General features: G+C 43.3%; 1 protein-coding gene across 3 annotated transcripts in view; it reads left to right on the top strand.

The window, feature by feature from the left end:
- GNAO1 (G protein subunit alpha o1) overlaps positions 1-25,666 on the top strand; it is a 295,457-nt gene that overhangs the window by 78,836 nt on the left and 190,955 nt on the right. For all 3 annotated transcript variants that reach the window (XM_074968545.1, XM_074968544.1, XM_074968546.1), the window contains exon 3: positions 11,988-12,129. In XM_074968545.1, coding sequence (XP_074824646.1) covers positions 11,988-12,129 — 142 coding nt within the window. The remainder of the gene's footprint in view (positions 1-11,987; positions 12,130-25,666) is intronic.

Genomic DNA, 25,666 nt, shown 5'->3' with positions numbered 1-25,666 from the left:
TTCTTTGCTGAATCAGAGCTTTAAGCATGTGCTTAAATCCAACTGAAGTCAGTAGATTTCAGCACATGCTTAACATTAAACAAAGGTTTATGGTGCTTTGCTCAATCAGGGCGTAAGTGTGAACAGAATAAGGCCAGTGATCTCGCTGTCTGGCCAATGTGCTACTGAGCAAGAGCCCTCTAATTTGAACACTCTGTGTATCAGTGTGATGGAGTAGGGGTTATTTAATGGTTTTATGTGAAGAGTTAAATATAATTAAATGATTTAAACAATTTTTACTGTAATATAAAGAATATGACTGTGTTCCTAATTTCCCTTGACCAACAACTTAAAATGCATTAAAACCTGTGTGCCACAACAGACCTTTTTTGGCCTTGACAAAGCAATGAACCCCCACCCCAACCCCCCCGTTTTGGTTTGTTGGGGGGGTTTTTTGCATCGACAAACCAAGATATTCTATTTTAATGTGATCACATGAAATCATCACAGCCCGTGTTCAGTCTAGCTGAAAGCTAACACAGGATGAGGGTCAAAGTTTAGGTCGTGAGCTGAACTTTTCGAAAGTTTAGGAACAGGCGGAGCTGGGGTTTAGATTCAGGCCTGTCTTTCTTTGGGACTCGTTAAATGTCTGTGAGCTGATCCATGAACATTTAGTTTGTCCCACAGATTGCAATACTGAATGAAACCTAACTCCAGTCACCACAGTCTGTCCCTCACTTTCATGGATACAAAAAATCCCTAAAAGGTCAAGGGGAAGGTGTATTTAATCATTAACAGCCAAAGCCCGGGGCATTAACCGGGGATTAATAGCTGTCTAGGAAGAAGTGATGACCACAGGTAACCCAAGCTCAGTTATAAATCTCATGAAATGCTCTTTGTCCCTACAATCCCTACAAATATCCACTCTCCTAACACAACCCCTCCCCCCCTCATCTTTTCTCATGCATGAGAGGGGACTGTATGCTTTATGTCATCAGCTGGACACATTTAAAGAAATAGTGCCTCCCACTTGGTGTTCGCTACTTATTTAGGCCCAAGTTCAGCAAAGCACAAAAGAATGTGCTTAGTTTTAAGCACCTAAGTGTTTTAATAAAATGGGGCCAAAGTTAGCCAATCAACTTGTGTCCATTGTTGCTGAGAAGTCCATTTATTTGATAAGGAAGCAATAATTGAGGCCCTGAGCATTTCTTCAAAATGTATGACTTGCTGGGAGATAGTGGAAGATCTGATACACAGCTGAGCCATGGAGCTCCAAGAAATGTCCTTCACCAGTGTTGATACTGCCATTGGAAGATGAAAATGACATTACAATCCATAGCATATAGATTTTGTTGGTACTGAGTGATTGGCTGATGCACTCTAGTAATGTCTAGTGCATAGCAACCAAATTGTTTCAATCATCTCTCCACATTCCATTCAGCACATAGTGCACTTTACTAATCGCTTGGTGAATGAAATGCTTTTTCTTAATTGCTCAGAAGTCTTATAAAATTAAAATGGCTTTTTTCTATCACACTCCCACACTCTTTTTCCATCTTTACTGTAGAGCGATGAAGAGGACCCTTCCCATTAAGAGCTTTCTTTACAGTTAAATGTATTTAGAAATCTAATGAAAAGAAGCAAATATAAACCGTTCAAAATACAGGATGTGAATCTTCAAGGTGCTGAGCTCCCATGGACTTTTGTGGTTACTTTCAAGGACCACACCTATCATGATCTAATTTTCAGAAACCTCTAAGAACTGCTTGTCACTTGCTTCTACACACTGCTTGTTTTCACTAGTACCATGCACACTTTCCTGTTTTAAGAAAAACAGGCACCTTAGCGACTAAGAAATGTATTTGAGCATAAGCTTTTGTGAGCTACAGCTGTGAGCTCACGAAAGCTTTTGCTCAAATAAATTGGTTAGTCTCTAAGGTGCCACAAGTACTCCTTTTCTTTTTGTGGATACAGAGTAACACGGCTGCTACTCTGAAACCTTTCCTGTTTTAATGATTGCAGATGGCTGCAATATGTAAGATGCTGTTCCTTGTGCCCTCACACACATGGGCTGGCCAGAATCAAAATGGGACATCTCCAAGAAACACTTTCAGGAAAACTGGAAAAACATGAAGTTGATCCATTTGCTTGAAAATGGTATAAATAACAGCAATATATCTTTAAACGACAATGTATTTTCCAAATATATAAGTGGCTGAATTAACCATGGAAAAAAGCTGCAATAAGATTTCAGTGGTCAAATATACACCAACAAGTGAAGAGGACGAATTGTTAAGCCATATAGTAAAATAAAATGGTAGAGACTGAGTTGTGGCTGTCGAAGCATTAGATAGCCAGTGGATGTCTCATAGGAGTTTTACCACCCAAGTAGTAAGCAGTCAATGGAAATATTTTAGGATCATGACTGCTGAACTATTAAGCAGTGGGTATATCCTAAAGCAAAACTATGATCATTTGCAGTACTCCTATCATTCATTGTTGTGCTGGAAACAAGTCTCTTCCCAGCTTTGAAATTCACAGAAAAATATTTAGAATTGATTTTATTAAAAAGGAATAATTTTGATGCCTCTACTTCAGACACAGGACCTAATGATATCACTGTGTTGACCAGTCAGCAGTATCATCACTGATTGAGAAAGAGGGCTAAAAATAGTCTCCATCATTTAATTCTGCATCTGCAACACATGCAGACCCCTGATAGTCAATAAATAGGTTGGCTACCATACAGCATTTCAGTGGAAGTTATAATACAACTTACAAAAACTAGAGTGACGTTAGAGAATCTTCCATAATCTAGGTGTCAAGGTGCTTACAATTCCCAGGATAAAGCAGGTGAAAATACCGCATCTTGGGAAAAAAAGAGTTCACTTTTATCCAGAACATTTTAATAAATAGTTATTTAAATATCTGGTGTGATGTGTTGCCTGCCCCTTTGTGACACATCTCAGAATTTCTTTCTGTAGATTATATTATACCGGGACATGCATAAAGCATTTCAGCTCTGTGGAAGGACAAGGCTCATCTTCTTTTCCACACAGCCTTACAGTGCTATTGGTACAGAAAGGGGTCTGTATATAGTCATTTGAATCAAAGAATAAGTCCCACAGGGCTAAGATTGTTCTGTACTCGTCCAACAGAGCCGAATATAATGGTGCCAAGCAATTCTTGACTTTCTTTCTTTCCCTCTTTGGCAACCTGGACACACTGTTTGCAAGATCAGTGTGGCATAACTGGCTGTGTGTGGTGTGCTTGTGATGCGTCTGAACGAGGCATTCGACTTGGACTATCTTTTCTCTTGCAAGCATTAAATCATCCTTTGTTCTTGTTCAGGAACAAGGCAACTTCATGTTGCCATGTCAAATTCCTTCCAACTATGCCTTCAGTTTTCTTCTCTGACTACCTCAGAAGCATCTTTTTAAAAAAATCAGAATTAATTATCAAAACCTTCCAAAATAAATAAATTCTTGATCTGCATAACTGATTACCTCCTTGCTTGTAATTGGTAGAAGCTATTGCAGGACACACTTTCTGTTTAGTTGGGGTGAGCATCGGTATAGACTATTCTGCCAGATGTGGCTGCTGTTAGATTTTGTTGTAGTTTTTGGCAAAATCCAAATTTCCCAAAACGTTGGTGGGTTGTCCGAGCAAATATTCGGAAAACATTAAATATTTCACTCTTCCCCCCTCTCCCCCCCCCCCCAGCTTGCTAAAAACTGAAAATGCTGCTGCTCGAGGCTCAGCATCAGTCGTTGGAGAATTGAAGATTCTGCTCAGCACTGATCTAATAGAACAGTTTCAAGATGTGAGCAGATGAGACAGTTTTGACTTGCGGCATCTATTGAAGTTGAAAGCATGCTAGGTGTTCAAAACACCTTTGATCATTTGTTGACATTGCATCAGAAGTCTGATGTAACATTAAATGATCCGTGGAACATGGAACGAACTTAACCTTTCAGATGCCTGAATCTGCTACCTCTGCCTCCATCTCCATTGCTACAGGAGAATCAGAAACTCGATTTGAATACTGAATTTAAATAGATCTATCCAAACAAAACCTAGTCAGTGGAAGCACGGCACCTGATTCCCTTAGGCCCCTTTGAAATGCCTAAAATGCAGAATTTGAACATGAAAACCAAGACATACTGGGTCAAATCATGCAATATTCAGTGAGAATGAGGTTCACTCATGGTAAGGAAGATCAGTGCAAGGACATCCATGCTGATGACTATAGATACAGTGAGCCAAGTCTAGGGCTGGTATGAAGAGATTCAAATCTACTGTAGTCCAGCCAATTTCTGGAGCCATAGAAAACGTGTATTTTTTATTGCAAACCCCCGCTACAAGCCCAGTAAGGGTCTGATTCTGATCTTGTCGTTCACCGCTGTAACTCCACTGTCTTTATCGGCGTGACTGCTGGTTTACTGTAGTGTGCGACCAGAATTGGTCACTAGTTCTTCAGGTGCAGACACAAAAGTTTAGAAGCTAGTACATAGATTCTGTGTAACTCACACACCACCTGGGTTTGGTGTTCTGTCCCATCTAGTGGCACCGAGACCACTTAGAGATTAATGAGTCTGCTCTACAGCCATAACTAACAGCCGTATGGCTTTTAGCTCATGCAGTAGAGGCTCATGCACCAAGCTTCAGAGGTCCCAGTTTCGATCCCAAAGACCGGGGTCTGTCGGAGTTACAGCTGCACTGATCCTCAGGGGATTTCACTGTCTGGGTCATGGGGCTCAGCCACGTTTTTCTCTAGTGTTTTCCTGGGAATGACTTTTTTTTCTTAATGATAGCGAGGGAAATCCTGGGCAGTGGGAGAAGACAGTGTTCATGAAATGTTCAGCTGAACAAACAAAAGGAAAATAATATATTTCAGCATGAGGGACCCACTAAACTCCCCAAAGCTCTTCTTTCAGAATTGAAAATGTAATAAATTAGAGGGCTCCTGTGGTTTGCCTGCTTTGTGCGGCTTTGATGTAAGGGAATTCCCAGGTGACAAAAAGCCAGCACACCAGTTCTTGCTCCAGGGACATGCTAGAAGCATCCCAGGAAGCGGTCATTGTTGGAATGCAACTGCAGAGATCCTCAGCTAGGAATGGCCGACTGGGAGTTGTTCCCTCAGATCCTCTGGACCTGGGGAAGGGTAAAGTTGACTTTAAGGGAAAGACTAACAGCACTGGCTAGAACTAAAGTCAGCTTCACCCTTCCCCAGTTCCTGGACTGGTGCAAAACATCTCATATAAACCACAACTGAAAAAAACCCTTCATTCTCCCCAGGTGCCTCGGCTGGAGGTGTGGCTTTCCCAGTGCTCCTCCTCCACAGTTTGGAGGCAGAGTCAACACGATTCAGCATTGTTCTTCCTGGCCTAGGAGAGGTTAGCAGGCCACCCCTCTTCCTTCTAGTGTCTCCCCCATAAAGAGGGAAAAGGCAAGTTATAGGCTGCACGCCTTCCTAGAACTTGTCCTGAGTTCTAGGAAGGAAGGCAGAAGGCATGGCTGAGAGGAGAGATCTGCCCCACCCTACACTACAAGGGTCCAGATCCTGGGTCCTAAAGAGACCAGAAGCCTGGGGATTTTCCAGACACCAGTTGTTCATCTGGAACTATTTCATCTCCCTCAGCAGCTACCTGTGTGTTCCCTAGGTCTCTGTCTGCTGCAGAACTCCTAGAATGGGGTAACCTAGCCCCTGAGCTTTCCCCCTCTGGCTTTCATGGGCCGATTGACCCAGTTACAAGGGTTCCTCTTGCTTAAGTGAACTCTGGTTCAAGATTAAAGAAGGCAAAGGCGTGAGTCAGGCACTGCAGCATGGGGACGCTTTCATGCGAAAGGAAGCGGATTTGTGTCTCTTGTTATTGATATTTGAGATCAGCATCTTTTTGCTCTACTGTTCATCTGTTGATACTAAACAGCTGGCATTCAGCCCCGAATTCCATTACCTTCTGGCCACTGTATCATATTGCAATCTCATATCGCTTTTGCTAGCCTCCCTGGCTGTAGCAATGCCAGCGCTCAAAGCCGAGGCCATGCCATCAGCTGCGCAAAAAACGGTCAGGGGATTGGCTTGTGTGTGTCCGACTGGGAACAAATCATATGGATAGAATGCCATTTTTTTTCAGGGACAACATAAAAATAAGACCAGTAAGTGTTCAGAGTGGGTGAGCTCAAGAATAAGATTGAAATTAAAACCATCTGTGGGCACTGCCCTAGGATCCGGAGAATGGTATTTAAACCTTTTTTTTTTTTCTTTTTTACGAAGCAGATCGTCCCAGTGCTAGGTTTGAAAGACATGTAATTGATCACATCTGACAGGTCTTCTTTTTGAGGAATTCTTAACAACCGAAGTCGTTCTGCAAATCCTAGATATGTTCTAGACACACCTAGAGCTTAATTCTTGAGATACTTGGAGAGAGAAAGATTTTATAGGGGGTCATCTTCTTCCCAGGCAGCAGCCATGTGCTACTACTGAAGAAGGGAATAATTCATGTATCTTAAAGATTGACTACAGATCTCGAAAAGGAGAAAATGCATGGCTCCTGAATATTGATTTTCTAGTCATGTCTGTCCAAGATCAGCAAGTAATTATACACATTACGTGGTGAATATGCACTTAAGCAGTGAAGCTCAGAATTGGGTAAGGGGCATTGTCAGACACACTTTGTAAACTCCAGCGGATGGAGAGATTAAAATTACTTGGTGTCCAACCCAGCAAACTCAGCCGGGCACCTGGAAGAGACAGGGCTCAGCTGGATTTACATCATCACCACTAATAAGGACTCCGTGATCAGAACTGAGCTGATCATTTCGCTAATTGTGCACAGATGGAAATAGAATCGAGCTCACTCTCTCATAGCTGTACTGGTTTTGCAGAGCAAACTGAAATCATAACTAGAGATTTTGTCAGTACAGAGAGCAGGTTATGACTGGAAGACCTACTGCAAGCGCATAATATTGCATGGATGAGGAACCATATTTACACAATCACTATTCTGACATTAACCCCAAGCAGGATTGTGGCATCTGGACATTTAATTACGGATCTGGGCTATCTGGAAATAGTATTATAACTCCCTGGGTCATATCCATTCACTCCAGTGGGAGTTTTGACTAAGTAAAGGCTGCAGGAGTCAGCCCCCTGGAAATCATTCATTTGTGATAACGAAGCATGCTGTGAACTGTACCTGTGTGTCATGATGACACCTTGCTAGAGTCTGGTTCCCTGTTTGCAACATTTAGGCCTAGTGATTATTTCTGCTTCCAAATTATTTAACAGCATGTGACTTAAAATCATCCTTTACGGCCATGCAGTACTTAGGGACGAACATTTAGTAGCAAAGCTTTGCTCCAGAGATCTGCTGATCCGGCTTTTCCTTGTTGAAGGTCTCTTTGCACCGACACAGCCATAATTAAGGCTTTACAGACAAGCTGTGCTTTATGATGTACTCTTTGGTTTCCCTGTAGTGGGCTTGAGGTAATGTTTGGTTTACCTGAAGTTTGTGGTGTGTACAGTAATTCTCTGTGAAACTGCTATCTGGTGAGTAAGACTAAGGGCCACATTTTTGAAATAGCCTCCAATTTTGCACCCACAATCAATTGTGGGTACAATTTTGTGGGCATAAATAATAGCAACAAGACATCTAACTTTCTAATTGCATCCACAACTCAGGTAACCAGACATCTATTTGCCACTATTTGTGCTCACAGTTATTTTGTCTGCAACTGGTAGGTGCAAAATTGGAGGCCGGATTGAGTCCCCTTGTAAATTTTGATTCTAAGCTGTTTTCCTAGCTTCTCAGGTATACTTGTGAAAAGGTACATTTTCCTATCTCACTCTCCCACTCTAGACGGAAGCCTGTCTACAGGAACAGCATTCTGGGACATCAGTGATCCAGCCCTCTCCCATCCATTGTGGATGGCACCAATCTCTTACCACCTTCAAGGGGGACTTTTTGTCACGTGAATCAAAGTGAGCTTGATTCTCCTCTCACACTGGTGTAAACCAGGAGTAACTCCACTGAAGTAAAGGGAGACGCACCAGTGTAAACCAGGGAGTGAGATTAGAATCAGACCCAATATTATTATGCCTTAAAATGTGTTGAAAAAGCAATTATAACTTCTCAACTATATTGCTGAGCTCTGATTCCTTCATCCCCTACCCAATCCCAGTTGTGCCACAAATATGGCTCAGCTATTTTGCAGACAGAACTGGTGAGATGTTGGACTCTGTATATTTCAGTGAGGAAAGCTGGCCGTGCTCAGTGACTGTTCCACCAATAACAAAAGCAGAAGCAAAGTAATGATGTGCAATTTGTTTGCATTCATTTAGATGCTGTTCTGAGCTAAGGTGGTACAATCCCAGTCTGATTCCAATGTGCAGAGCAATATCTTGAGCTGTGTTTCTTGGCATCGTTGCTGATTGGTGTAAATCTAGTCCCTAGCAGACATGTGTCAACACTACGAAAAGCAAAACACGACCCTGACTCTCTTGTGAGGCACGTCAGCTTCCTCCCAGAGTTTTGCGAGGTTTAATGATTAATATTTGTGCAAGGCTGGAAGATCCTTGGAATAAAGGTGCTCTATAAATCCAAACTAGTATTAATTATATCATCAGCAGTGGCAGTTTTTGCAGAGAGATGGAGGACTGGATGAGCCTGGAGACTGAATTCATGCCTCTTGTTGCTTTCAGTGGATTTACGCAGGTGCCTCAGCATGAGATCAGAATCGGGTCCTCTCTGTTTATTCTCTGCATTGTTAAGCTGTGATTTTTTATTATTATTAAGTTATATGGCGAAATGTTGGAATCTAAAGCCACTGTCTTAATTAACACACATTAAACAGGCATTGTTGCACCTGCTTTTTTGTGGCTCACCTTAGGGGCGTTCATTTTAAATCCTGCTTGAGGCTGCTTCCCAGGGGGGAAACACACATTGACCAGGAAGGGATTATGATAGTATGCGCCTCTGTAGTTCTGTTCCCCTTATGAATGTAGAAATTGGCATAACAGAAATTCTTCATATAGGGATTTGGGCTCATGTGCCATAAAGGCATCTGAACAAGTGGAAAACCTTCATTCCTTTCTCGTGCCTCTCCAGGAAAATGCCACCCCATGTTTGCATATTTCCAGTGTCCACAGCACAGACTTTAGAAGGGAAGAATTTGCTTGTCCAAAAGTGCTAAAGTGGTATAATGAAAGTCAGCTCTGCACATCAGTTGCACCCACAATAAGACCAGAGACCTTAGTGCCAGGAGTCCTTGATTTGTGTCACCCTCCACTTGATTCATGCCAAGTATGGTCCTAATTACTGGACATCTCCCAGGAGTTTGTGAATTTCTCACATCCTTTTTAGTAATGACTCAACTGTAAATCAAGCTGGGACCCAAGGGAGTTTCACTTCTAGTGCAAGGGGAGGATCAGGATTCACCAATCTTTTTGGCCACTTGCACTCACTCAAATTCATATCTGGACCCACAGATGAGTCCAATGGGTGGGTCTAAGTGAGCTCTGTTTAGCACAGGAGCCAGGAGATGGGGAGCAGAGGTGGCTTTCTGCCACCTTCCTGCCTCCCAATACTGGGACTCTCCAAGGGCTGGTTCAGTCCCTAACACATAGCACAGCAGTCTCAGCACTGCTCTGATCCAAGCGGCCTTTCTGGCAGCCTAGGGTCCCCAAGCTCTAGCTATGGCCTGACGTGCGGCTTGTCCAGCGTGAAGGTGGTAAAGTAGAGGCAACATATCCAGCTCTACACCACCTGAGGAGTCCCTCAACGGGATGGGTAAGCTGACCGGTTGGCCCTATGGCTCTGCCAGAGCAGTACAACGGCATCATAGCAGGCCCAGGGTTTGGCTCTGTGTATGAAATTCCTTGGCTTGCATGCATGAATATAAAATTCTGGCTGTGCAGAGTGGTAAGTGCAGGAGGCTCCATTGCAAAGTCATCTGTTCAGGGTTGCAAAAATGTCAGGGAGGGCTCAGATCTCAATCCCACACCTCCTCTACCCACTCCAGGGTGATCTCAGTCCTCAATCCCACCCCTCCTCTACCTACTCCAAGCTGAGAGCAAAGTCCACCCTTTCTCCAAGAGTCACACTCATTGCCATTAAAGAACACAGAAACAGTACCCTTGCTTGGCGACAAGCCATCCATCCTCAATGCGACCTATTACCCAAAGCGCTGTACTGTCCCCAACGACATAGTTAGCAGCCATAATCAGACCATAATCACTGTCTGGATGGTGGCACCATTTCTTACATTAGTAGCTGTGTTGATTGGTTTGGGGGTTGTTTTTTTCTCTCCTTTTCTTCTTAACGCCAGACCTTTATGCGGATACATTTGTTTTTTTCTTATTCCCTTGGTGCTGTGGCAGGTCCAGACACCACCTGCCATTTGCAGTAACACCCCCTTGGCTCCTGCAGTATGTTTACATTGCCATTTGTGAGACTATTCCTGATGAGTGTTTTTGTTACTCTTCCTCTTAGTTATTGCAGGAGAGCGCAACGTGGCCCATGGCCCCTCCCAGTCCCCAGCCACTGCTTCACCTCAGCAGCCCCCACTGATTATGGTCTGTTTTAGCAACTAGACTAATGAATGAGGGAATACAAACTGAATAAGCAGTGAAGGCTCTATTAAATTATTACTATGGCCTAAACAAAGAAGACTGGCACACGCTTGGATTTAGACCAGTTGTTTAGTACAAGATCTATAGACCTGATCATCTTCTAACACTGGAGAAAACCAGGAGTAGCTCCATGAAAGCAAATAAAGCTATGCCGGTTTAAAGCTAGTGAGAGAAAAATCTAATGCATAGAGCTGGATGGTTTTATATCAGGGGTGGGCAAACTTTTTGGCCCAAGGGCCACATCAGGGTTGCAAAACTGTATAGAGGGCTGGGTAGGGAAGGCTGTGCCTTCCCAAACAGCCTGGCCCCCGTCCCCTATCCGTCTCCCACCCCGGACTGCCTCCTCAGAACCTCTGACCCATCCAACCTGCCCTGCTCCTTGTCCCCTGACCGCCCCCTCCCGGGACCCCACCCCCCTATCCAATGCCCCCTGCTCCCTGTCCCCTGACTGCCCTCCGCACCCCCCTACCTGCTGGCAGCCCCCCCAGGGATTCCCACACCTATCCAACCCCCCGTTCCCTATCCCCTGATCGCCCCACTCCAGAACCCCCCGCCCCTAACTGCCCCCCGGGACTCCCACTCCTATCCAACCGCCCCCCGCTCCCTTACCATGCTGCTCAGAGCAGCAGGAGCTCGCAGCCCCGCCACCCAGCCAGAGCCAGCCCCGCCACCCGTGCTGCCCGGCAGGAGCGGTGGGCCAGAGCGCTGATGGCACAGTGAGCTGAGGCATTCAGTGCCATACGAATGGTTTCTAGTGCACAGAACTGATACATTGCCGTACGTATAATTTCTACGCAGTCTTGGGTAAAGAGAAATTTGTGACATAACTCAGGTTATTAGCCCTTCTTAGTGTGTGCAGATGACAGAGCTCCTTATGGTAAACTTGTCTATTGAGCAGGCGATTGCAATGGGTTGTAAGTGCTATATTATAGATGTGTTTGTGGCTGTCTACCAGACTACAGGCCTGATCCAATTCCAACTGGAATCAAGAGAAACATTTCCATAGACCTCAGCGTGAGGTAGATTGGGACCTGAAACCTCACCTAGGCTACCAGTGGCTGCTGCTGTCATACAATTGGAAGATGAAGCCGTTCAAGCACCACTCCAGGTTCAAGTGTGTTCAATTAAATGAGAGGCAGCCAACAGCAGTAAACCGGAACCCTGTGTGAGGTCTCATCGTGAAGCTAGCAAGGAGAGAACTAGAATGTCACTCTCGAAAGCCTGAAGCGCCACTAATGGGAAACACTGGTCTAGTAAAGAAATGCCAAGTAAATTAGGCCAATCGAGTTATTAAATCAATTTTTAAACAACTTTGTTCTAACGCTTCAATGCAAATGACATTCGTCTCAGGTCTTTATCATTTCTTTTTATGTAGGATCATTCATGAGGATGGTTTCTCCGGAGAAGACGTGAAGCAGTACAAGCCTGTGGTCTATAGCAACACTATTCAGTCACTGGCAGCTATCGTCCGTGCCATGGATACCTTGGGCATTGAATACGGTGATAAGGAGCGAAGGGTAGGTCAATATCCAATTGAAATGATGGACTGAATGATTTGCAAAGAGCTGCTTTGGAGGAAAAACTAGAGATTACATAGCATGAGAAGAGGCATATTTGCACAACCCAAACACATCTAGGGGAAGATTTTCAGACATTTCAGTTATGCAATTGCGTGACTAATTTGATCAGTTTGTGCAAATTGCATGTGCAAGTGGCTAACTTAATAGATTTGCACATGCAGTTACTAATATGCACATGCAATTGTGGTAATTATGGGCACAACTGCCTCTCTAAACAGTCTGAAAATGGGGCCATAGGTTCCTTCCATATTACAAAACCCAGCTGTCTCTGGACACGGCAGTGCATGGTCTCTTTTACAGGCCACAAATAGGTTCCTATTCTCCTACAAAGGTCCAAAATACAGATGTGAGCAAACAAACTCATGGTAACAGTACAGTAGATATTTTCTACCCATTGGAAATTGCTTGAGGCAAAAAAAAATGAAATATTTCACAGAGAACGTTCTGCTGATGTTCAGGTGTCTTCCTTGGGCCTTGTCTATGTGGGAAAGTTTTTTTTCAGAATAATTTTAGTTTTTTCAGGGTAATTGGCCTTGTGTCTGCAAATAAAAATTCTCTTTTTTTTAATTATCTGATTTCTTATTCTTCATTAACAATCCACTTTGGAAGTGAAGTGACTTCTGGAATGAGGGTTTTTTCCCCACAATAAGGTTTGTGTGGAGGCATGCAGCGGCTGTAGTGTTTCAGATTAACTACTCCACTTCTGGCAGTCTTCCTGCTGCTATCCACACTGCTTAGCTTCTCACTTGCATTGGGATGTCTGTTTACCTGTGTGCCTTCTACTGCTCTGGGGTCATTTGGACCCGATGTCACTTTGCCCACAGCAAGGAGGTCTCAGTGTTGCTGGTTTTTCCATAGGGAAACTAAGTCCTGGTGATATTGTCTACCATGATTTACAGAATAGAGACTACTATTGGAGATCTTGTGAGCAGTTTGAGAACCAACATGATGGCTTTGAACTGAATATTTTAATCTGTTGATTAGTCAGTGACTCATCTCCAACCTATGCACGTAGCTTGTCTTTGCTAAAATCTACGCACAGGGGGAAAAATCATTCTCCATGTCTGATAAATAGTCTGTGACAGATGGCTTTAAATGTAAAATTTAATTTTTTTATGCATGAAATCCTAATTCTCTGAGGTTAAACCCATTCCACTTAGGCTCTGGCTTTACCAACTAATGGAGGATCTCAGTAATCAGGACTATGACTAATGAAAAATTGCAGCCTGAAACCTTTGGATAGCATTAAAGGTTATGTCAGTTCCTGTTCCTGCAGAGAAGGTGCCAACTGTTCCCTTGGAGAATTCCTGTTACACCAAGGGGACTTGAGGACTACCCCTCATATTCTCCCTGCCTCACGGAAACAGTGTCATGGTGACGAGAAGCTGAGGTTTGCTTGGATTGTTGCTAACTCCGCTCCCCTTGCTCTTCTGGGCCAAATTTTTAAAGACAGCCTCTAAACTGCAGGGACTCAACCCCCCCAAATCACAGTTTGAACACAAAATCTGAATGGTGGGTGTACAGAAATGCAAACGCGGGGGTGAAGCCTTGGGCTTGGGATTCTTTGTTTTCGGTGCATGCCCCACTTTTCACGAACCTAACAGCCAAATCTTGGCAGCCCTTACTCAGCCAAAACCCCCCTTTGACTTCTAAGGATCAGTTCCTATAGAAATAAGGTTTGAACAATGCCTCCCCCAGCTTAAGGTAACTGGAAAGGCTCCCATTGATGTCTCTGGGACTTAGATCAGGCCCATAAATAATAAAATATTCTTTGAACATGAGGACACCCTGCAATGTACCAGTGACACCCCCGTAATTTTGTTAGTACATGTCTTCATTATACACAAGTCAATGAACAGACATTTTTTAAAACAATGCCTCTGACGCGCAGAGTATGTATGTCCCATCACAGGATTTTGGAAATAAGCAACCAGGCATGTGAGTTTAGAACCTGGCTCCACAATGCTGAAAAGCAGTGGGTTACTGCAAAGCGTGATCTGGTGTAATACCAACTCTTGGATCCACCTTGAGAAAATCTTGTTCTTAAGCCAATTAGACTCATAGACTTTTAAGGCCAGAAGGGACCATCGTGATCATCCAGTCTCATCTCCTGCTCATCACCGGCCACAGAACTTCACTCAGCCACTCTCGTAATAGACCCATAACCTCTGGCTGAGTTACTGAAGTCCTTCAATAATGATTTAAAGACTTGAAGTTACAGAGAATCCATCATTTACTCTAGTTCATATTGGCAAGTGACCTCTGCCCCATGCTCCAGAAGAAGGTGAAAATTCGCCCATATTAGAAATAGGTATTACAAATCAATGCTTGTTCCACTTCCTGTGCTCGCTATGGGATTTTAAACTAAGTGGTGAAACTTTTGGCCCATGATTTTTATCTTGACAATGTCCCTTTCAGAGATACACTTAAATCTTTTGCGTGTATCAGACTTCTTTCCCCCTTCAATTATTTTCATAATAATCATAAAAAGAACCCACCCGCATCCCGGAGTCGAAAGTGTACAGAATGAGAATAATGCAGTTAATACAAAAAAACGGGGGGGGGGGGTTCTAGTCAAATGGAAGAATCCCAAGGATGGGTTCTCAGGAGTCCACTCTTGGTGAAGAGCAGAAAAAGGGTGAAGTCGTTTCATGTGAAGAAGCGACTAATGTCCTGTAGGCCTTCAGGTATTTCTAATTCCTTTCTGGATGTTGCGGTCTTAGTGAGAATTCTGGGAATTGCTCCATACTAGCTCCAGGAGAGAGGTCTCAAGTTTATTTTGAAGTCTGTTGCAGAGAGAAAGGCTACCCGCTGTTGGCTGGGCACCTGCCAAAGGCTTTTAGCCTAGAGGATATTGATAGGCTGTCTAAGATCAAATAATCAGGCTTGAGACAGTTCTCACTGATCTGGTTCACTCGGGCTGGCTGGATTGACTTCCCTCAAGTTACTCCTGATTTACAGAGGTGTAAGTGAGATCAAAATAAGGCCCTTGTGTTCAGACCGCGGCTTATCTGTTTATTAATAAAAAGCACAAGATCAAGGAGAAACATGGGCTACTTCATAACAGATCCTTACATTATCTCTTAGCTGATTTTCATAGTATTTCTTCATTCTCCCTGATCTAGCTATTGTAGAAATCAGTTCCCCTGGCCCTTTGCTCACCATTTGTTCCTTTCTCTTAGCCACCCCTTGCAAAAATTATTGGCTTTAAAGTGTATAATAGTATTTATTTTGATCTTGCAAGAAACAAAGAAATATTATACAGTTTCTGTTTCCCTTCATTTATTAGTTCACAGGTGCTCCAGACAGAGGGTTTGGTGCCATTAAACAGGCAATTTGACCAGTATTATAGCTACAGAATTCATCCCTTTAAAGCAATGCTTTTCCATTTTAAATCATTCCATAACAGGGCTGGTTGGAATGTGGTCCTTTTAGGGTGATATTCACTTCTACATGCAAGACCTATGCCCTGCAGTTAGGTCACAAGAAGCCGTGGATATGTCTTGTGGCGGCCCTCTGCACCAGAATTTCACCTGGGGTTCTTTAGAGATGGAAACTTGACATATACACATTTTCAGTGTGAAAGAACTTATTTCATTTATAAAGTGTGACTGAGATGAATGACCTTGGGTTTTGTTGTTGATGTAGGACTCATTGGTGGTTTCAGAGATACAAGATCACTTGTTCATATTCACCCCTGCCACTTCCATTAGGCTAAATATTAAGCCTCCAAGAAGAATCATAATTGAATCCCTTAGCTTTTGTCAGTCAAAGTCATAAGATGAACATAGTAAGTGCTATACCAGCCCAGAGATCCATTTATTATCAGCCTGTCTCTGACAAAGGCTAATGCCAGATGCTTCAGTAGAAAAGGTACCAACAGCCTAAGGTACTGTAATTATGTACAGTACCTTGCTAGGGAAATTTCATCCTGACCCCAGCTGGTGATCATATGTTTGCCCTGAAGCATGAAGATGAATGGCTCTTGTGATGTTATTTTAATTATCTTAGCTGCAGATGCTGTTCTTATTTATATGCATCTAATTTATTTTTAAAGTTACTAGAGGCCCAACAGAAGAGTCCATTGGCAGGAAGAATTTTCTTCTATAGATTCTCCAGATTCTCCTTGTCAGTCGTTCATTATTACTACTACTAGTAATAGCTGGAAGTGCATGCTGTCAGAGTCATGTGTAAAGAAAGCCAAAAATGGTGGAGAACTTAAAAATTGGACATAAAGGACTGAATTCCAGTGATGATTGAACCTGGCGAATGGTGGCAACTGTGCATGTAACAATCTCATGGGTTGTATGAGCAAGACTGCACAGATGGTGGATCAGTTGGCAAATTAACTGTAAAGTAAGGATGGTAATTGGTTGAGTTACAATGGTCTAGGACTGTTGGCAGGGCATAGATACAACCTTTACTTTAGCTGGAAGCCCAAGCTGTTGCACAGGTGTAATTTGTAAAGTCAAAATGGCGAGAACTTAAAAATTGGACCAAATCGGACCAGCCTGCGAAACCCAGCGATGATCGAACCTGGTGATACTCTAAACAAAAAGAGCTCTCCACATGCCTGCAGCTGTTTCCATCACTTCACTCTGACTCAGACTTTCTAGGCTTCAGAGTGACAATCCTAGAATCTTACTATATAGATTGGGGATATTGATGGCCAGGTTCTGCCCTTGGTCACAGGTGTGTGCCAATTGATTTCAGAGAGAGTGCATGAGTGTAACTGAGGGTAATATTTCTGCTCAAATACCTGTAGTTCGCCCAGAAGGAACATGTGTGTATTTCTCATCATTATCTTTCTAACTGGATTCATGGGAGGAAAGCTAGTAAGATTCAGGCCATGAAACGTACGCCTACAGGTTAGACAGCCCTTAAAAGTGCCAGCATCTCTGAAAAACGCTCCTGCTCTTTAACTCATCCTTATAATCACACTGATCAGTGTAGTTATGTAGGGGAACCTGAAGTCTAAAGTTAGTAATTGAAAGAAAAAACAAATCAATGCAAGTGTTGGATCGACCATAATTATGGGCAGATGATTGGTTTTCAGCTATTGCTTTGGGAGAGAGACAGCTGGGTGAAGTCTAAGGTTAAAAATCTGAGCTATTGATTATGAGAAATACCTTGCAGTACAGGTCAATGCTGCCCTCAGAATACGTTTGTAGTATGCTCCAACTCAGTAGGAATTCTACATTTGTAACCATGCTGAGAGAATCTGGATGAGTTTATAAATTTTAGGGACCCAAACTCACAGCCATGCATAGCCCTACTTGCACTCTCACAAGGTTGAGGGAATTCTGTGTTTTGAATTCCTCTTCTTTAGTGGTATTTTCACAGAAAAGGAGTGCAGGCTAAAATAGCCTCATTGAGTAAGTTTGTATTAGCACAATGGACTGTAAATCTTCATCAGAGTTCTTATAGGATGATGTATAAAATGCGTATTTACATAGTCTGAGCCTATAAGTGTGCACTGTGAACTAAATTACTTTTTTACAATGCAGGTTATTGACCAGATATCTGGAGATGCTACAGTCTAAGCTGTCAATACATATTTAAACATTCTTTAAATGCATGGTATTGCCCAATTAATCTTTTGCTTATCTGACTCCCTAAGAGGCTGTTGTTTAAGCAAGTGTTTTTAATGTCCATGAAATGAAGTGGTCTGTGTATTGAAATTCCCTTTGAAAGGTCATTACTGTGCATGTGGAACAAACAGTTTTTAAAGTTGAAAGCCCACATTCTCTCTCTCTCTCTCTCTCATATATATACACACACACACATACCCCTATTAAGTTATGGCAGCATAGCTATGATGGCCAAGAATATGACCAAAAAAAAAAAATCGCACTCCCAAACTGACACTGCTATGCCAGCAAACCCCTCAGTGTAGAGACAACTATGCAAACAGAAGAGTGCTTTTGTTGGCTTAGCTAACATTATTTGGGGGAGCTGGCAGAGCTATGCTGGGAGAAGAACTCCTTCTGTTCGTATATGCTGCGTCTACACTAGGAAGCTATGTCGGCAGAGATATACCAGCATAGGCTCTGTAACACAGGGCTTGTCTCCACTTACTGCGGGATCGATGCATGGCGATTGATCCACTGGGGGTCGATTTAGCGGGTCTAGTGAAGACCCACTAAATCAACCGCTGATCGCTCTCCCATCGACTTCGGTACTCCACTGGAACGAGAAGCATAAGGCAGTGTGGATACCGCAATAAGCTGACCTAAGGTACGTCAACTCAAGCTATGTTATTCACGTAGCTGGAGTTGCATAACTTAGGTCGACTTAGCCCCGTATGTAGACCTGCCCATAGACATAGCCTATATCAGGGATTGCAACCTTTGGCCCACAGCCCACCAGGGAAAGCCCCTAGCAGGCCAGGCCAGTTTGTTTACCTGCCGTGTCTGCAGGTTCGGCCAATCGCGGCTCCCACTGGCCGCAGTTCGCTGCTCCAGGCCAATGAGGGCTGTGGGACAGGCGGCCAGCATATCCCTCGGCCCGCGCTGCTTCCTGCGGCCCTCATTGGCCTGGAGCAGCAAACCATGGCCAGTGGGAGCTGCCACGCAGCAGGTAAACAAACCAGCCCGGCCCACCAGGGGCTTACCTTGACGGGCCGCATGCCAAAGGTTGCCGATCCCTGGCCTATATCATAAGTGACAGGACCATAACACATACGATCACTTGGCAGCTTTTCACTTTTTATGTTGCAGTCATTTGAGTTAAGCAAGTACACGCGCAAAAAAAAAAAAAAAAAAAAAGTGCCTCTCATGTGATTCTGAAAGGAATAAAGAATTGCTCCTGGTCTTGCATCTTCCCGCCAAGTTCCAGCCCCTCGTGAAAGAATGAATGAGTTAGGAACCTCAGCATGGAAATATTCTGGCTGGTAGTTTCCCAGCAAAAACATTAGCGCCTGCCAGTTACTAGCGGGATATATTTTGTTAAACCTCTCCATCCTTAGAATTGTAGGAGCTGTAATAATATATAATATCCCACTCTACCTCAGTCGGGGAATGATTTTCTAGGGCAGTCTGGTACCAGTCAGCTCTGAGCTCTCCTTGGCACAACCATACTAGCAGATTTGTGAAAGAATTGTGGGTTTTATGATAAAAACATGAAATTTGGCAGAGTCTTAGGGCATGACCTAATCAAGATTTTCAGATACGGGGCCATGGTCAACTCATGCCATGTTGGCTGTAGCAGCCATTTTAAGTTCTGAATGCATTTTTTCTACTGATGTTTTTCTGATACTGATTGTTTATGATATTAAACCATCACAGTGGGGTTTTGTGTTTATACATTTAGATTCCTGTTGTCTTAGGAGTCCCAAAAACAAAAGCAATGAAGTGTGACGGGTTGAGGTTATACAAAAATAGTAAAAATTAACATGCTCTGAAGTGTCACCAGAGAATAGTTACTAAAATATTGATTATACAGAAAAAATAATAAGTTTACAAGCATCTATTCATGAATAGAAAGTTATATTTCTCTAACAACGATAATTCAGATTGATCTATGGATAACAGGACTTTGCTGTGTCTCAGAAAGATGGAAAAGGCAGCTTACATAAACATGCAGCCTAAAACGAATGAAGAAACAAGAAGGACTTTTCAGTCTTCAGTTTATTGAAACATCTCATTCCGCACCATTTTTCAAGGAGGAGAGCTGCAGTTTGGTCTTGGAGGTCTCCTTCACAGGAGGCCTGCTGAACAAGGGGACTTTATTTCACTTGATAAGCTCTGTTAATGGCTTGGTTTTGTCTTGCAATCTCTGTTACAAACATGTCATACTGCTTCTGCCCAGTCTTCTCAGTGTCCCTAGCAGAGACAATCACAGCAGGGCCTACAAATGTCTTTGGTGTTCAGTTTAACTAAGTCTACACTCTCTTCTGAGAAGGGGTTGCTCATGTCTTCTGTGACCTCAACAAGGGCCTGGACATGCCATGCAAAAGAAGTCTGGACACCTTTCACCTGCTCATGGTGCTTTGTGTTAGACCCTTTTCTGGTGGTTCCTTTCTCTGCTGTGGCTTCAAATTCTCCTGTCAGCCTGGCCACTTCTGGTCCCACTATCATCTGGTGCTGAGAGTCCTCTGGCCTTTGTGTTACTCCAGCAGCTCCACCATCCGCTTTGATTCTGGCAGCGTTTTGCTCAGGAGCTTGGTAAAGCTCAATTGCAGAGAAAACGTGCTATGGCTTGCAAACTGTAAAGTTCTCCTTTAGGAACTCTCTAGCTGTGTCTGGAAGCATTGTGTGAAGGCTTTACCATATTGTGGAGGTGAGCAGGCACCCAATGAACAGGAACTAACTGAACAATAATTAGTATGATCTAACGCAAAGAACCAGGGTGACAGCTTTCTACGGCATTCAGTGTAGAGAGCAAAGCATGCCTGGTGGATTGACAGCACATCTGGGTCAATACAAGGAGCTCCGGATGAAGTGTGATATGCCAGAAGTGGAACAATGGGTTTTCTAGTTTTTTCTTGTCACACCATGACAATACCTGTTAGTGCCTCATCTTCCCTGAGACCTTGGGTAAACTGTCTGTACGCATTTTGGAGCAAGATGTACAGAGTACTGGCAGTTGAGCACACCTAGTTCGTGTGACATGAGATGCTTTCATGAAGGAATAAGCCATTCCTAGAGAGGCTACTTTGGCCTGAACAAGAGCTTCCGTCCATCCATGGTCTTCTAGCCAATCTCCAATCAGCTTTTCACTTGACATCTCCAAATGAAGACCACCCAGCGTAAGGACAATTTTTTCCTCTCCATAACCAGCAGGTCAGGTCCGCTGTATCTGTCTGGTTATGGTGAAAAGGGGAGGACCCACAGTGGGTTTAGGTGGCATACAGCATTTCTTATCACATCTGTGGCACGACAAATCATTGACAGAGTCTTGGAATCATCTGGAAAGAGGGGATGAAGCACAGTAATGGCTGGGGCAAAATCTGGCACTGTCTGTTTGCTGTCATGGTAAGCTGCCCAGGGAATGTCTTGATCTCCATTAAAGGTATTCAGATTTGCTGCTTGCCTTGTTCAAGCCCCCTGCATTCTTCTTGCAGTCTTGTCAGTCTTGATTTCAACATTTGCAGCAAGGATGGTTTTCTTCAAGATCAATGGAAGGACAATTGTGTAAGACCCAAGAAGTGATGACAGTCTTCTTCACTGATGCTGCAGTCTCTCAGTCCCGGGTGGGAATTCCATGGACAACTCCCTCCACTTGAGTACTGGATGGTGAAAAAGTGATAGCCCAGTTCCGTGGAAGGAGTCTGTTGCTATGGTAGAGCTGGGCTTGTGGTCTCTGTTGTCTATGGTCACAGTAGCGAACAGATCACCACAAAACTTTAGAGGACAGACTATATTCTCATCTTCAAAATGTTCGCATGCCCTGTTTGCCATGCTGGTAGAGATGGCCAACGCTGTCATAGGAGATGGACAATCCAAGTTTCAAGAAGCTATCTACTAGTTCACTTTTTCATGTCTGTGCATGAAGCATCAAACCAGCACAGATTGGCAAAGGTAAGCCTCAAGCTTTGTTGTGGTACAAACTTTTTGTGCCTTCATGGCATTGGATGTTACTTTGACACAACTGTTGCACTACAACAGCAAGGGTAGCTGTATTAATGGACACTTGTTCTGACTGTATTTTAATGTTCGGACCATCCAGTATCATGGACATCAGTGCCAATAGTGATTCCAGCATCCTGGGTCCAATGAGCCAGTACACTGTGTTTTCATTTGAAACATGTGCCTTCAAATAATTTTTGCTCTTTGGGACAGGTGAAGTGCTTCTTTGTCACAGTCTTCCTCACGTGCTTTTTGGAGGACATGTCCAATATCCTGATTAAAGCCAAAGACCGCATCAGGTCCTTCTTTGTGTGCTTGGGGATCTGGAATGTGTCAAAGTATACGGGATTTTAATTCAGTGCTGTGAATGCGCCCAGCCAGTGTCACTTCCAGATATTTTAGTGTAGTTGTATAGAGCCCGGGGAGATCTGCTAGTTCAAAGACTGGAGCCACATCTTCATTCAGTCTTGTCTCTGCAGTATATCAGTTCAGCAAAGGCAAGCCCAGTTTTCTTGTCCCTGACTTTGTTAGAAAGAGACACCAAACATCTTGCATGAGGCTTTGCCTCTTGGGCCACAGAGTCCCCTGCGCTTAGTTTTGCAAGCAAGGTTTGGTCTTGCAGCTGAAGTGCACGCTTGTGGGCTCGACGATCGATGCTGAAGGTAGAAGCTTCATGGGGGCCTTCTGACGGTAGATTCATGTCACAAATAAAGCAGGCTTCTTTTTCTGGGGTGCCTTTGTGTTGCTCAGTTAAACATGCATCTGTCCTCTGCAGTTTATCTGGCTTCATCCACAACTTTCTTAGGGTTTTTTCCCCTCTCAGCCCTTTTAAGTGTGGTCCTGTTAAAACTTGATACAGCAGGATTTGTGCCAACATCCATGGTTCTTGGTCAGAGTCTTTTTAATACCATCGCTGTCATCTAATCTACACATGTCTATCGGTATGGGAAATCCATTCAGCTTATGAAGTCTCTGGCATTGTTTGATAGCCAGATCCAAAATGCGCTCTTTTTGATTCTGCTGGATTAATCAACTGCACCTGTGTCTCCCTGACAAAACACACACTTGCCCCAGTCAGTGGAGGAATAGAATGTCTCCACTGATGGATCTGTCTCTCGAATAAACATGTATCTTTCTGATATGTTAGAAGCTCTAGTAACAGCCAATAGGAATATCATATCTTTTGCTGCTGTGAACAGTTAATATTGCCCAATCACCACGCAGCTTTCACACCACCAATGTAGCATCTGAAAAAAAGACAGAACTGAGATTAAATTCTGCCAAGATTACACTGACAATCCAAATTAGTATAAAATGTGTCCTTACACCAAACTTAAGGTCACAGTGAAGCAATACCAAAAACACACGCCTTGTACGTCCAACTGTAAAACGACATTATTTGCCGATTAAGGCGATGTTGTTAAAATAGCAGCCACAGCCAACATGAGTTGGCGAACATCCCATATCTGAACAGCTCGATTAGATCAGGCCCTAAGACTCTGGCAAATTTCATGCTTTTATCATAAAACCCACAATTCCATCTTGTTTTGCACAGAGCTGATCAGCTATAATGGCAAAATAGCAAGAGGCCTGAATGTTCATTTTAAAACACTGAATTGGCGGCAAAGACAGTTGTATATATATGGGATGGTATCGATGAGTTCATGTACTTGTGGAAGTGCCTTGGTGTGCCAGAGAAGGAGCCTGTGTCTGTATTTCTCTCCCTCTGCTCAGCACGTGTGTTACACCAAGTTAAGTTTCTACAAAACGCTCACTTAGGCCTCCATACTTAAAGTCACACCTGTCTGCTTAGGTGCAACTTGGACACTCCCTCATGCAATGGCCTTTAAATTTGACGCTATAACTAGAAAGAAATCTGCCTTTGTTTAACTAATACACTTAGGAGCCACAAGACAGGAATGTTGCAAGAAAAGCAACTGACAATGGTGAAATAATGTGTTAAATAAAGCAAGTCACTCCCAGTTTTAACGTTGACCTTCCTTGCACCTTTTCTGTCTCCTCCGCATGTTCATTACCATTATTTACACATCAGATAAACATGTGTACAGGGCTTTAATGGGAGTCTAACAGCACCTTAAGCACCCTGTTTAGTTTGGTGCTATGAGCATGCAGGAGAGTTTTACCGGGTGGAAAATTTAAGCTTTAAGGGGTGAGATCACGTAAATCCAATGATTTTATTTAAAATTCAACTATACCAAGGCCCAGACAGCACTGTTATAACCTCCTACATGACGGGTAATGTTTTGGAAAGATGCTGCTTCATGTTCCATAGCAGGCCTTTATAGAAACCATAAAAGAGACAATCCTTGAAATAATCCATCTCAAGTTTTACATGGAACTTGTTGCTTGCTGGCTCAGGACATTTGGGGATTTTATTTACTTTCTGGCGGATGAGTGGTCATGCTATGTGTATCCGGTTGCTTTTTATTTTATTATTGAGGGCTTAGTGTATTCAAAAGGCTTTCAGTAACTTGGGACAGAGTCTAGAGCTGATAGACAGTGAAGCTAGCCTGCAAGTCATGTGACCTTTAAGTTAACCACAGACAGCCATGGCACTTTCTCTTGCCAGTATTTATTCAATAGAATGAGACCTGGAACTCAGCGAGACCTCCAGGTTTGCTGCACGTAGTGGAGAATGCAGACAGGACCCGCCACACTTCTATACGGTAGATTTATCATAAGAACATCAACAATTATATTCTGTTGTAGCTAAAAGGAATTTCCACCGTGGTGAGTGTCATGACGACACATTACCTAGGGCTGCTGTCACAGGATATCCATCTGGCACTCAGCAATTTTAGGGACAGGTGCCCCATACTAAATTAAATAGGCGATAAGTCTTTATGTCCATGTGTCGAGGTTCCTTCCCCACTCTGAACTCTAGGGTACAGATGTGGGGACCTGCATGAAAGACCCCCTACGCTTATTCTTACCAGCTTAGGTTAAAAACTTCCCCAAGCTAGAAACTTTGCCTTGTCCTTGAACCGTATGCTGCCACCACCAAACGTGTTAAACAAAGAACAGGGAAAGAGCCCACTTGGAGACATCTTCCCCCAAAATATCCCCTCAAGCCCTACACCCCCTTTCCTGGGGAAGGCTTGATAAAAATCCTCACCAATTGGTACAGGTGAACACAGACCCAAACCCTTGGATCTTAAGAACAACGAAAAATCAATCAGGTTCTTAAAAGAAGAATTTTAATTAAAGAAAAGGTAAAAGAATCACCTCTGTAAAATCAGGATGGTAAATACCTTACAGAGTAATCAGATTCAAAACATAGAGAATCCCTCTAGGCAAAACCTTAAGTTACAAAAAGACACAAAAACAGGAATATACATTCCATTCAGCACAGCTTATTTTACCAGCCATTAAACAAAAGAAAATGTAACGCATTTTCTAGCTAGATTACTTACTAACTTAATGGGAGTTGGAAGGCTTACATTTCTGATCTATTCCTGGCAAAAGCATCACACAGACAGACAGAACTCTTTGTCTCCCCCTCCAGATTTGAGAGTATCTTGTCCCCTTATTGGTCATTTTGGGTGAGGTGCCAGCGAGGTTACCTTAGCTTCTTAACTCTTTACAGGTGAAAGGGTTTTGCCTCTGGCCAGGAGGGATTTTATAGCACTGTATGCAGAAAGGTGGTTACCTTTCCCTTTATATTTATGACACCATGGCTAAGCCATGCCTCCCTTTTTCACCTCCCTGCCCCCTCTTCCTGGAATACCTGATACGATGAGGTATGTTTCCATAACCATCATTCGCATTTTTGAGCAGCAAAGGATAATCAAAAAATGCAGTGAGTTTCTCAGGGAAAAAGAAAAAGGGCACTTGTTATGTTCACAGTCTGTCTTGTTGCTATGGGAGATGGTTGGCTCGTTCAG

The sequence above is a fragment of the Natator depressus genome, chromosome 12 (assembly GCF_965152275.1).
Source record: "Natator depressus isolate rNatDep1 chromosome 12, rNatDep2.hap1, whole genome shotgun sequence".
Classification (NCBI taxonomy): Eukaryota; Metazoa; Chordata; order Testudines; family Cheloniidae; genus Natator; species Natator depressus.
This window is presented reverse-complemented; position numbering and strand designations above follow the sequence as displayed.